At 43.0% G+C, this 14,280-nt stretch overlaps 1 protein-coding gene across 1 annotated transcript in view; it reads left to right on the top strand.

Moving 5' to 3' along the window:
- KIF3A (kinesin family member 3A) overlaps positions 1 to 14,280 on the top strand; it is a 76,449-nt gene that overhangs the window by 49,061 nt on the left and 13,108 nt on the right. Inside the window, exons 13-15 of the mRNA XM_018563215.1 lie at positions 370 to 480; positions 2,180 to 2,305; positions 2,788 to 2,841. Of these exons, the coding sequence (XP_018418717.1) occupies positions 370 to 480; positions 2,180 to 2,305; positions 2,788 to 2,841 (291 nt within the window). The remainder of the gene's footprint in view (positions 1 to 369; positions 481 to 2,179; positions 2,306 to 2,787; positions 2,842 to 14,280) is intronic.

Below are 14,280 nucleotides of genomic sequence, written 5' to 3'. Positions count from 1 at the left end.
GGGGGGGGGGGGGGGGGGGGTTATGCCAGTGTTTCACCTTTTGTAGGTGGAAGTATAACCTAATTGTCAAAGAATTACTAAATTCCTGTGTCCCTCCACGGACTTCAAAAAACAGATTTTATGGCAAGTATAAAAATCTTAATTCATTCCCTATTAGTAATTATGCTTTCATGTATGGTTATTGGTTTGAGGTGAACATTCAGTAGATAACAATAGGCAGCCATTCCTACACCCTTGGGCTACAAGTAGAGTGTGCATCTTTCTTATTGGAAGTAGTGAATGCTTATGCATAGGAATAGTTGGGTTATTTTATGAATGCATACTGATTTGGTGGGTTCTTGTTAATATAGTACGTTTTATGTCATGCAGCAAGAACGCTTGGATATTGAAGAAAAGTACACCAGCTTACAGGAAGAGGCGCAGGGTAAAACCAAAAAGTTGAAAAAAGTGTGGACCATGCTAATGGCAGCAAAGTCTGAGGTTTGTTGTGCTAAGCTTATCTCATTCTTAGTCTTGTTTATAGTGCAAACTAATGTCCTCCTGGTTAGCAGCTTTTAATAGTATGTTCTTTTTTTTTTTAAATTAATTTGACCTAATTAGCCTATATACAATGTTTTGAATTTGATGATGTGCCTTATTTCATAAAATGTCGGTGACTATTTCACAGCAATAGGAAAGGCAATCCCTACATTCAATGTTCACACAGTTCCTAATGAACCAACACTTCCTCCACAAGCATGTGGTGATGCAACTGGGGAAACCCCACTGTGACATTTTGTCATGATCTTTTATTGTATATGTTCGCTGTCCAATTCATACATATTTTCACTAACTTCAGCATTTTCTTCAATCACATTCACTTAGTATTTCAGAACACAAATAGAAGTATGGCAGGACACACAAAATGTAAAACATTGCAGCACACTTCACATGCCCTGTGTTGTCCCCACACACAGAAAATGGGTAGTCACTAATAATCATATCACTCACAGATATACCATCATGATATAGTGGCATCCATCAGAGGGGCCCATAGGAGTATGTGGGGCTAATGATAGCACTAAGATTATTAATACATAAATATGTTTGTATCTGTATAGTTAAATAAGATCTACTTTAATTATATTCCAGTACAGGGGTGTGCAAATCCTATCACCTGACACCCAGGTCATGCAGTTCCATGTGGCGGCAGGTGTTTTGTTTTTTCTATATTTAGCCATGCTGCGGGCAAGCAGGGCTAAAAGTAAAGCGGGGGAGCCGACGCTCGCTTTGTACAAGTGATCTAGGCAGCTGTATAGCTGCTGTAGCAGCTTGCTTGTTAGCCCTTGTGTGATAGAAATAAGGGAAAATAAAAATGAAAAAAAATTAAAACTAACCCGCCATCTGCATGTGAATAAAAGCACGCGTAGGGCATTGTGTGTGCGCGCGCGCTCGCTCTAAGTGCTTCCCTCATTCCACTGTGTGCCATATTGTGGTAGCCGGGCAGCAGCGCTCTCCTAACACGTACAATGTGCATGAAAGGGAAAGTTCACTTTAATTTGGGAAAATGGAATTACCTGCTCAAATATGGCCTCTTTTCCAACAGTAGATCGGGTCCCCCACTTTAGTCCTTGGACAGGTAGTTTTTTTTTTTTTTTAGTTTCCACACCCCAGCCAGTAAAATATATTTCTATCTATCTAACTATACAGTATAAAGTAATGCAGAAAAAGACCAACTGGTCCATTAAAATCTGCTTTCTCCCTTCCTTTTTATTTGCCTTTTTTTACACCTATATGTATCCCAAATATGTGTACATTCACTTATTGTTGACTGACTACCTCTGCTGGAAATGTTTTCCAAGCATTCACTACTGGGTATGCATGGAGCAAATTTTGGCTAATTCAGCAGGCATCGGCCAAAATTAGATCCATTGGTAACCCTATCCCCTGCAAGCACCGTTCAGGTATTCTGACAGTGTCCGGCGCCGCTGTCGAAACACCGTGTACACAGCGGGAGATTTGCCCATCTATGTTAAACAGGAATTTGTCATATCTCAAAAAATATAACCGTGTGTGCCCAGATTAAGGTTAGTTGTGAACTTTCCTCCTGCTAGTTTCAGGTCATGTCCTTGTGTTGTTGAAATGTGTTTGTTTGGTTTTTTTTAACTTTATTTCTTATTTATTTTTGCCACAATGCTAGATGGCTGATCTTCAGCAAGAACACCAAAGAGAAATAGAGGGGCTATTGGAGAACATCAGGCAACTAAGTCGAGAACTTCGTCTTCAAATGATCATTATTGATAATTTTATCCCTCAAGAGTATCAGGTAACTATCAGAAAATAATTACTGCAAAGTAGAAGTAGAAGGAAGCCAAAACCGTACAGGGTCCCTAGAGCAGTGGTGTAAGTACGTGATTAGTGAAAGAGGCAGAGTATAGATATTGTGTGGATTATTTAACTCTGCACATGTATACCATTTGCTGTAATAAATTTTTATATTGAAAAAAAGCCATGACATTTTAAAACTATAAACAATCAAATGTTATACTTTTGAAACCATAGGAATATTGCAGGGTCAGTTTCCACTGTTGCAATCTGGTAAGAAACCAAACCACACAGAAATGCAACAGAAAAGTTTATATTGTTGTATTTAAGGGGATGGTTTCCATCTACGTGTTGCTCGTGAATGCCACCTGCAGTTTTTTCCTTTCTGTTTTGAAACTTACATAGTTATTGTTTTTCTTTATCATTCTTTTTACTTATCATGGTAAGGCCAACTTTCTCATGTTTGCTTTTTTTTTTTTTTAGGAGATGATCGAAAATTATGTTCACTGGAATGAAGATATTGGCGAATGGCAGTTGGTATGAGATCTTTACTGTTATTTTTTTACAGTATGTATTTGTGTGCTCCCTCTCCTACTACAATTTTTATAAGCTAAAGATGTTAACAGTTGTACAGTAGCAGGCGGTCTATCAATTATGATTAGGTTTCAAATGTAAGTGACAGGTTCTTTTTAAGCAACAGAGGAATCTCTGCATGTTCAGTCTGAAGCTGGTTTCTGCTGTCAGTCGGAGTGTGTGATGCTGCGCTGAACAATCTTTCACTTTCCTCATTATTGCAAGGAACGGAAAGATATTTTTGTGCCATTTGGGCCAGAGCGGGAATCGTAGTTTATTAAGGGGTTTGTCCCAACAAGGCACAGTGATCTCTCTAAGATATGCTTCTAGCTGTATGGTAACAGCTGTGGGAGCGCTGCTTTCAGATGTGGATTCAAAAGCAATTTCTTTAAAAACACTGTCCAGACTGGTACCTGGCTGTTCACTGTGAGGCCTTTTGACAACTGGTTCTTCAAGCACCTTGGCTGTGGCTGCCTCTTCAAAGAATGTATGCAGTTCCAGTAGGACCATTTTTTTCCGGCTTTCCTGGCAGTGTCTGCATGTGAGAATAATCGATCTTCATACCTAGAATAAGAAAAAACAAAGCAATGATGAATAAGCAAACGGCATATACCCAGGGTTGGTGCTAGACTATTTTGAGCCCTAGGCACCCCTCAGCCCCCCTCCCGCAGCGCAGCACCATTCTCCTGCCAACTTGCTTCCACAGGCGATATATGGATGTAAGCATTTAAAGAATGTCACAGCACACTAATTTCTTTGCAGCAAGTAAGTGGTCATTTATTGAGGTATGCTGTCTCTCGTTTTGCAAGCACTTTCGGGACCGCACAGGGTCCTCTTCATTAGGCTCAGAGATGGATGTAAGCAGCTGGGACAATAGCCAGACTGCTATTGGCTATTTTAATTTGAAATGGCCAATAGCAGACTGGCTATTAAAACACCAGCAACTGAGCAGAGGAGCGGACCTGAGAGAGAAAGCTGTCTCCTTGGGCGGGTGCAATAGCTAGCCTGCTATGGGGCTTTTGCCATTTTAAAATGGGGGGGCACCATGGGGGGTAAGTGGTCGAGGCTGTGCCCTAGGCATCAGTGAGCCCTAGGTGGCTGCACCGGCCCTGCATATACCCTGTCTATGCATTAAGAAAAAAGAAATATGAGCACTTTGAAACTAGAACAATAACAATAAAAGGGAGGGAACTATATATATATATATATATATATACCTATTTTATTTATTTAACACATAAATGAAAAAGAGAATAGCCTTGTAAAGCAGCAAGCAAAGAACTCTTCATGGTTTTAATACCGTGGTCCTCATCCACTTCTTTTGATAACATTCTCTGTAGCATGGTGACTGCAGGAATTACATCTGAGGCCAAAGCATCTCACTTGGTGAGTAATTTCTTCAAAGGGAGCTAAGATGTTCAGCATCTACTCCATGAGATTCCACACATTTGCAGTGATGGTGACAGGGAGCTCATGTTCAGACACATATACTCCATTCGCCCGCTTCTGCTCAATCAGAGATTGTATCATTTAAATTTGTTATTCCAGCAAGTTTGCACATCTTGTTGGCTTTTAACTGGTTGACCGAGCTTGATCTGCGCCCGACTCGCAGCTTTCGCAACGCTGCGTTGTGCTAACAGACCCTCTGACACAGCCAGCTGCAGCGTATGGGCCACACGTGAAATACTCAGAATTCCAGCATCTGTGCCTTTTTGTCATATTTCTGGCAATGTCACGGACCAAAAAATGGACAGAACTTTTGGGAATGGCCCAAGTCTTAAGCATTTCCTCAAGTATACTCGCTATGGCTTGGCCTGTGTGAGAGCCTTGACATTTCTTTGCATGAAGCATGACTTGCCACAGAGTGAAATTGTCATCTATCCTTTGTGCAGTTAAACTGATGACAGATACTGGACTCGCACTACTGCTCCAAATATCTGTGGTGAATCTAATCGCCGTTACGTCCTGCTGCAACATGTTGGTGATGTGTTTCTTCACTGTGTCGTGTACCTGTGGTATGACAACATCTGTGACATAGGGGCGACTAGGAATCTCATTCTAAAGAAGCTGCCGAAAACCCACATTGTCAACTATAGATAGTGGCTGATTGTCAAGAATGATGAACTGGGTAACCGCCTCAGTTATTGTCATGACCCTCGGGTTATCCCTTGCCATTTTTTCTTGTCTTGCTAGGATTTCCTGCAGTGTTGGCCATTGTGTTCTAGAGCTAGAGACGGCGGTAAATTCATCATGCTCACTTTTGTGTTTTCAATGTGAGATGTTTTATGAGATTACTGGTGGTAAAATGACTCGGTTTCGAACCTCTTGATAATTTTGCAGAACAAAGTTTGCAGTCTGCCATGCATGGGTTGCTCTCATTGATTTTCAAATACTTTCACACTGCTGACATTTTGCTGGTGTTTTTGTAGCCCAACTAAGTCTCCACCTTGGGAAAGAAAAACTGTAAATGAGAAATTATTAGAGCCACAGTTTTCCTAAAAAATATCCAAAAAATATATAGAAATAAATGGTTTAAAATCAACTAAGGTGATCCGGGCACAATGTGAAGGATGTCCACGCTGAGCTTTTTAGTTCTTCTATAGCTTGGAGTCAGTGGTGGAGCGCCAGGGCCTAGCCGCTGCGCTCCTGGTAGTTCTGCCACTGACTCCAAGCTGTAGAGGGACTACAAATCCTATCAATACATTATACAGCAATGCAGAATACCACCAGCTATAGAGCACTACAAATCCCAGCAATACATCAATGCAGAATACCACCATCTATACAGGACTACAGATAGGAGTGGAAATCACTCATCTCATAGTTCTCCTTTAATACATTATACAACAGTGCAGAGTACCAGCAGCTATAGAGCACTACAAATCCCAGCAATACATTATACATCAATGCAGAATAATACCATCAGCAAAAGAGGACTACAAATCGCATAAATCCAGGATCATAAAGCAATGGAGAATGGCAACCGGTTTTAGAGAACTATAAATCTCAGCAATCCATAATTCCGCAATGGAGGATGGCAGCCAGCAATCGTGGATTGCTGAGATTTGTAGTTTTCTATAGCTGGTTGCCATCCTCAATTGCATTTGATTAGTACTGTGACTTACACTGCGGGGCTGTGTCTGTTTGGTTACACAGGGGGGGCTGCGTCTGTGGGGGGGAAAAAAGAAAAGGATAGTTGCACTCCTTACCGGAATGACCCCGTGTAATATCTAAATTGCCTTGGCTTCCTGAAATAAGCTAACTTGCTATTCTCTGCTTCCAATGATGATAACAATACAATGGTTAAAAGAAGCAACGGTCTTATTTATTTATACACAACTATAACTAAACATAATAAAAGATAAAAACAGATACAAAAGTACAATAAGACAATCAAGAGAATACTTTACGCAGCAAGTCTGTCCTTTGGTTTCTATGTCTTGGCTGGGCTCAGAGAGAGAGAGCAATATAGCTGAGTACGGACTTTTATAGTAAACCGGACCCATTCATACACATACATCGACACCCCTTTACCCATAATTCCGCACGTCCCTTATAGGTCTTTCGGCCAATCGGCATCGTCCTTCATACTTGTCCACATGCACTGTAGTCTTCCAGCAGGGGGCACTATCGTACTCCAGCAGGGGTCATTCCTTGGTCTAGGTCAACACTTTGTCCTTTGATCTTTAGACAATGGCCAGCCACCTTCATATGCAAAGCAGGATATCTTGAGGGTGTCTTCCCAATGTGCATACACCCCTATCAACACCACAGGGTGCAATGCATGACCTCCTGTCCAGATGAAGGAATCTCATCTCTATTACCTCCCTTGCCATGCCTCCTGCAGGCGTGAATAACACACAGCTGGTTTCTTTGATAACCCATGCACTCTCAGAGTCAAGATTTGAAGATAGCTGTTTGGCAGTTTTCGTACATGAAAAATGGTGTACATTCCAACATATGCCGCTTTTCCATTTTCCATAAGGCATCTCCACGTCGCTATTTCTTGGCCTTCTCCTCTCAGACGACTTCTTGGGGTAAAGAACTGCAATATGGGCAAACACAAGCAAAGGGGTATCCATTCATTCTCCAACATTCACTCAGACTACCTAAATGGCAGTTCCAAACCAACCTTCAGACCTAGCACACAGAGGATGGACTGACTGCAACTATTATACTAAATTAATACATTCCACTCCAGCACTAACCCTTCACCGACAAAAACAGTAACGCAGAACAAAAATGTTTACATTCTCCCATAGACAAAAAAAAAATGTTTTTACATACTCCCATAGAAAAGTGACAAATCATGTCCTTGGAGAAACAATTACACAAACTTTACATTTAATCTCCATCCCTTATATCCCATTTTGGTAAGCACGGCTTGGGATCATGCAAGCCCGCTCATCATGGCCTGCACTGCCACAATTTTGGCATACTCTGGGCTGTTCTGGACACCTCATTGGCAGTACAGCCTCCAAGACCTTACTGTTAATTTGTCCTCCAACTCTACTATACATATTCGAAATCCTTTTGTATACATTTCTGGTCAAACAACACATATACACTTGTACCAGTGATAAAACCACAGCAAGAATGAGTAGTACCACAATCGGATGGATTAAATAATTCAAAACCCCATTGGCCTTACTGGAATAACCAAATAAATTTTCATACCAATAACCGCTAGCATCCTTTTCCAGTAGATGCTCCACTTGCCTTATTTTGTTCTGATCATGGTATATGACTATGGTTTTGCTGAGCTATAAGGGTCCCTAACCCAGTCAAGGCATTCAGTGGAGACTGAAGAGAAATAAAATGACAACTTCTCCTCGAGAGTTTTTAAATGTTTAACTATTATCTCACACAGTGCAGCAGTGTGAACACCTTGCCATTGCTTGGTGAATGTGAACATTTCAAGATTGCCACTTTCCATGTGTTAATGCCAGAGTTGCATCTTTGAACGGAATCCATTTATTTTATCTGTACTTGTAAGCAGGTTTTCATTTCGACCTTGCATTCGTGTGTTCAGTTCATTCAGATGATGAAAAATATCTGCCAGGTATGCCAGCCTTGCACACCACTCATCACTTGCAAGCAGCTTTGCGTAATCTGACCTCTCATTTGTCAGAAACACTTTAAGTTCCTCCCGCAGCTCATACACACGAACCAAGACCTTGCCACGCGACAACCACCGGACCTCCGTATGAAACAGCAAGGTTTTATGCTTCGCTCCCATCTCCTCACACAAAGATGCAAACATGCGACTTTTCACGGGTCGTGACTTTAGTCCAGACAATATCTCACGGCACACTAGTGTGCCGCGGCACAGTGGTTGAAAAACGCTGGCCTAGGGTACACCACGCACATCTCTCTACCACCAAGTCTAAGGAACACCCCTGTTCCATAACCAAGGTGATATTGGTATCCTTTAGGATAAAGAAGCACACTCTTCTATGTCCTAAATAATACACTGGTGCCTTAGTCCTTTCAATGATGCCCCCATCCAGAACACAAACAGAAGCATCTTCCCAACACTTTTCATCTACCATTTCATATTGACCTGGCATACACAGGACATTATGGTCACGTTGCAGACAGAGGGAAATATCAACTTGCCTCCAGCTTCCCGCATCTCTAATCACATGCTGATAATTCAACCTAGGATGCAATACCGTGAAATCCCCAGCAAGTATGCCCATCGACCTCACCGAATATACAGAACTGATAGGCGATTCCATATACGTTATTAAACAAGGATGCATAACAACTTTCATAATCCGAACCGGCGCACCCCACCCAGGTGCTCGGCCACCACTTTGGGTCCGTGAAAGTGTTATGACTAGGCAAAACCTTACTGGATTGGGACGCCAACTCATAGGGCCATCGCCCCTCATATAGAGATAGCACAATCAGCTTGATATTAGTTGATAACTCCGACTGTCCCTGTGTGCATGTCAAAGCCCATGAAACATTCGTATTTTGCGTCACCACGCTTTTAACCAACACCCTAAAATGGCTAATAAAATCTCCAGCCACCTTGACCTGGGTGTTTATGTGGGGCTGTTGGATTATATTAATGATGTCATTGATTTGTCTCTGTGTAGCGAATCCCTGCCTGCTATCGGAAGCTATAGCAGAGAGCTTGTTCCTCAGAATACCGAGGTCGACTTAATTAATAACACCCATCCCTACTCCTATTCCCCCCAGTATAGTGCTGAATACATCTCACCTTTCACGGTTATTCTCCAGAAGTAAGTGTCCTGAACGGAGACCCATACGCTTCTGTGTATTTCTGGGAGTAAGCCAGTGGCATAATGACCGAACCTGATTCTGCATACATTCAGCACATATTGGGTAATGGGTCTTTATCAACCATTGAGAGATGTTAAAGTGCCACCTGGTGAAAGCATATTGAACATTTGTAGCTAGTGTCTGAGAAGAACTTAGATCTATTTGGAATGGTTGCCCTTTTTCCAACAGAGTATGTTTTTGTGAGGAGCCATTGGCACCACCTGTGCATGGTTCTAAATGTTCAGGTGAAATATCAACGAGGTGTATCTCTCCTATGTCCACATCGGGTGTTCCACAGGTCCAGTGACCTATAGCCTCCCTGTATGATTTATAAGCTTGAGATACCGCCTCAACCAGGAAATTGTCTCCTCGCTGAAGTTTCATCTGAACTTCTCTAGCTGTACCCACAGCTCTCTTGCTTGCTGAAGAGTCAGAACCCTAGGTACTTGCATTATATTCACTCGGCCGCTCCAATATATGCCACATACAAAAACCATACTTCCCTTCTTTTAAATCCTCATTGAAAACTCCATAGCCCGTTGCTGATGAGTTGGATAGATTAGATTCCGCCGCTAACCAATAACCCGTTGTATTCATGTATATAGTTGCATCCACAAACGTTTGGAGAGATCTCGGTATTATGTTTTGCAAGCCCTGCTTATCTACACTTCTCCCTACTGTTATATTAGGGTTAACTCGTCCAAAAGCAAAAGTCACTTTATACGGCACATTTCCTTGGCGACCCCATTGATAGGTCTCCGGTAGCCTAGGACCCTCCACTATAAGTCTAACCTTCCTTTTCCTGCTATCATTCTTCCCTTGCTTTCCCTCCAGATCTACTAACTCCATGATTGTTGATGCAATGGATGTTGACAAATAATTCGGTTCAAGCTCCTCCATTCCTCCAGTCCCCTGAATAATCGTCTGCATAAATTTGCCAGGTGGTGTGCCCCAGATAAATGGCCAACAAGATGTTTATCATCTTTCCCTTCATGTTCCAGAGACCTTGACTTGCCAATCTCTCGCTCCAATAGGACTCTGGAAAAAAAAAAAGAGCGGAATCAAATTCTTATCAGCAGTATCTTTTACACTGATCTGCATGAACCTACTTTTTCTACCTCCCTCTTTCTCATGCATTTTTCACTCTTGTTGCAAAGGAGACGCTTCACTTTTACTACCTGATCTCTGAGGGTCATAGTAACTGAAAGGTCCTGTCCAGTTTGCATCCCACGAAGATTTGGAAACAAAGTTTTTTTTTTCCATAACCTTGTCTCCAACCTTCAAACTAGTGGGAGGCTTGTCGGGCTGAATTTTCCCTTTGTGTCAAGTTAATTGCAGCAAAGTGCAAATACCTCTGTACCTGTTCCTGCAACTGGACCAAAAACTTGTCCCTTTCTGCACTTTCCCTAAGTGGGGTACTAAGTGTTGGGTCTGCTGGATGGCTAAGGTTCATCATCCTCCCCGTCATTAACTGATATGGGGTTAATGATGTACCTTTTGCCGTGGATCCCCTTATAGCCATCAGGATTGAAGGCAGGTGGGTCAGCCAATTATTTCCTGATTGCACTACCATCTTCTTTAGTCTGTCTTTCATTGTCCTGTTCATCCTCTCCATGATACCCAAAGGCTGGGGGCGGTATGGTACATGGAACCTTTGCTGTACTCCCAGCAGTTCACAGATGCTCCTCATGACTCTGCCTGTGAAGTGACTCCCCCTATCTGATTCCGGGATTCTGGGGAACCCCCATCTTGACAACACCTCGGTCCACAAAACTTTTGCTGTGGCAGCAGCTGAAACTTTTCTCAGAGGTAGAGCTTCCCTCATACTTTGAAAAACCATCAACTACCACCAACAGATACCTGTACCCCCAGGGGCACTAGATAATGGACTCACAAAGTCAATCTGCAGGTTCTCCTAGGGTCCTTCAGCTAAAAGTACTCTTGCTAAAACAGGTCTCTGTCCTTTGGGCCTGGGGTTCATTTGCGCACACATTAAACATTCCTGTGACACTGTGAAATTCATCTTTTCCCACCAGTATTTGGCCTGGACAATTTCCAATGTACCTTGTACACCCACGTGGCCTGTCAGTCTATGATTTTCACTGACTAAGTCTCTTTGATGTTGTAAGGGCACAACAAATCTTAGCCCTTCACCAGTCTCTCTTAGCAAGAGACTATCCTGTAGCGCATAATTTTGGGGATCATCTGCTGCTTTTTCTCTAAACTGCCTTTTGATGTTTTTCAAGGTATCATCCCTGTCTTGCTCCGCTGCTAAGCATGGGGGTAGGTGCCCTTAGCACAGGCAAGAGCTCAGGTGACTCCACTTCCTCCTGCTGCTCCTCAAAATTATGCTCTTCCAAGGCTTGCCTTCCCTCAGCATCATAGGGTGCCCACTTGACTCCTATCAAGGCCGCCTCCTTCGCCAGCTCATCTGCTTTGTTGTTGCCCATGGTGACCTCCTCACTACCTTTCTGGTGTACCTTCACCTTGATTATAGCTACTCTCTGAGGTTCAGCACTGGCTCGTTCCCATATATCTCTGAGCACTGAACTATGTACCAGGGCTTTTCCAGAGGCATCACTGAAACCTCTTGTGTGCCACAAAGGCATATATTCTGTTAGTGACCTGGTTACATAGGCACTTTCAGAGAAGATGGTTACTGGGCCTGAGCTGAAGTGTATAATGGCTTCTCTCACTGCTACCTGGATCGATCCACCCAGATTTTAAGGTCTTCCTTACCTGCTGTTAGCCTACACACCTCTTGTGATCTAGCCCTATGGACTTCTCCACAGTCATGCTGTTCTCCCTCATACTGCATTAGTTGTGGGAGAATGTAAGTGGCATTGTGTGTCTGAGAGGTTTCTGGGTGTCAAGTCCACCAGCCATTTTGCTACCCTTTGGGGGGATACTCCACTGAGGGTACGTTCCAGTAGCATCTTAATAGGAGAATAGGGTGTTTGCAGGATGATTTTACCAAATCCCACTATGTGCTCTGTGGTAAGAACTTCCCAATGCACTGCCAAAAGGTTCCTAACACATTCATCAAACCCCTTTTCCACTGGGCTGAGTACTCTGGACCAGTATCCGACAGGTACCCATTAGCCTTGCCTTGCCTCTCCTGCAGCAACACCGCTGTTATTGCTAAAGCAGAAGCATACACTTGAAGTGCAAATGGCAAATCAGCATTTGGATTGCTTAAGGCCGGGGCTTTCATCAGACTAACCTTTTGGTGAACGCTTGCTCATGCGCTTCAGACCAATCTAAAGGGTCTGTTTCTTTCTTGTCCCCGTTTAACAAATCATACAGGGTCCTTGCCTTTTCTGCAAACCACCCAATGAAGTCTCTGCAGAAACCAACAACCCCCAACAATTGCCTTAGTTCTGTCTTAGTACTTGGCCTTGTTAACTTCCTGATAGTTTCACATTTGTTTGGGTCAGGATTCCTCCCCCCATGTGAAACTATCACACCCAAAAAACACACTGAATCCTTCATTAACTGAGCCTTTTTCGGGTTCAGCTTAAGGCCCGCATTCCTAATCCGTGTCAGGAGCTCATTCAACAGGGCATAGTGCTGTTCTTTCGTTTCCGTTTGCAAAAGAACATCGTCCACATACTGAATGATACAGTCTGGCTCTGAAAACGCTTCAGAATGTCAACCATACAGATGTGGAAGTATGTTGAACTGGATTTGAACCCCTGTGGTAACCTGCAAAATGCGTATTGTTTTCCCTGAAATGTGAAGGCAAATTTGTATTGGCTATCCTCATGTATGGGAATTGAAAAATAGCCATTTGATATATCGGCCGATGAATAAACTTTAGCAAAGGGCTTAAGCGCTGTCATCATATCTGGCATCTTAACGACTACATTTGTAATTGATGGGGTGCATTTGTTCAGCGCACGAAAATCTAAAGTGTGCCTCCAGCCCCCCTCTTCGGCAACCCGCAGATGCTGCAGTGCCGTCCGTCCGTTTTTTTACTACGGGCGGACGGCAAGAGGTTAATGACATTTTGAGGCAATACATTTTCCACTGTACGTTCTATGTACGGGATCGACTCGGGTGGAATTTTATATTGCTTTTGCGGTGGGGGATCTGGTCCCTCAATTTTAACAATCATGTTTGATACTTTGCCGCATTGAGCCTTAGATGTTGCCCACACTTGTCATGTTGCCACAAAATTTCAACCAGTAGCTGGTCACCTGTTTGTAATAATGCCTGTGGATTAAGGATGTAATCGGTCTTAACTGATGCAATTTCACAACTGTCCATAATCATGTGTACCTTTGTACCTAGACCCTTTCCACAGCACCCAATTACAGAGATCTACAATAAGCCCATGTGCCCTCATCAAATCAGAGCCCAAAATAGTACCTTCATGCGTCGGGGAAAGAAACAGAGTGTGTTCCACACATAACCTCCCAATGTCAATTGACACAGATACTGATTCCTCAGAGGGTACTAGCTGTCCTCCAAAGCCTCTTAGGAAAATTTGTTTGCCAGTAGTATTTTTCACTAGGTTGATATTAGTTAAACTGACGGCTGCTCCCGTATCCAAAAGTATGTTTGTGCGTTGGCCCCCTACCGCCCCCTGGATACGTGCTCTGCCTTCTTTGTCCCCTTGAAGATTACATATTAGGGATAAAACCGGGGCCTGACATCCCTATGGCTTACAATAAGGATTGGTTGGAGGTGGGATTCTAAATTCCTCTGGGATGTTTGTCACCCGTTTGTCTATATTTTGTAGTTCTTTTAAAAGAGGACCATATAATGTAACATCAGGTACTTTGTTCTGTCCTGCTGTTACCTTATCTGATCCCGGCTTCTGCTGTTCTTTCCTATAAGGAACCTTTTTATCTCCTGCGGATCTTCTGGCCATTTTACATTCTTTCATTAAATGTCCTGCATTTCCACACCTATAGCATCTACCTCCAAATCTAGCCTTTGCCTCATTCCTAATAATTTCAGAGATTCTACTGTGAGGCCTATTGTCTTAATTGGGCTCCTGAATCCAATCTCTTAACCCCTTCGTGACGGGAGACGTACACTGTACGTCCAGCCACAAAGGGACCAAATGACTCGCCCCGTCCACCGGACGTGACGAGTCATTTC

Source organism: Nanorana parkeri, unplaced genomic scaffold, assembly GCF_000935625.1.
Source record: "Nanorana parkeri isolate BGI_ZX_2015 unplaced genomic scaffold, ASM93562v1 scaffold643, whole genome shotgun sequence".
Lineage (NCBI taxonomy): Eukaryota > Metazoa > Chordata > Amphibia > Anura > Dicroglossidae > Nanorana > Nanorana parkeri.
Note: the sequence above shows the minus strand (reverse complement) of the source record. Positions and strands in the feature narration are given on the sequence as shown.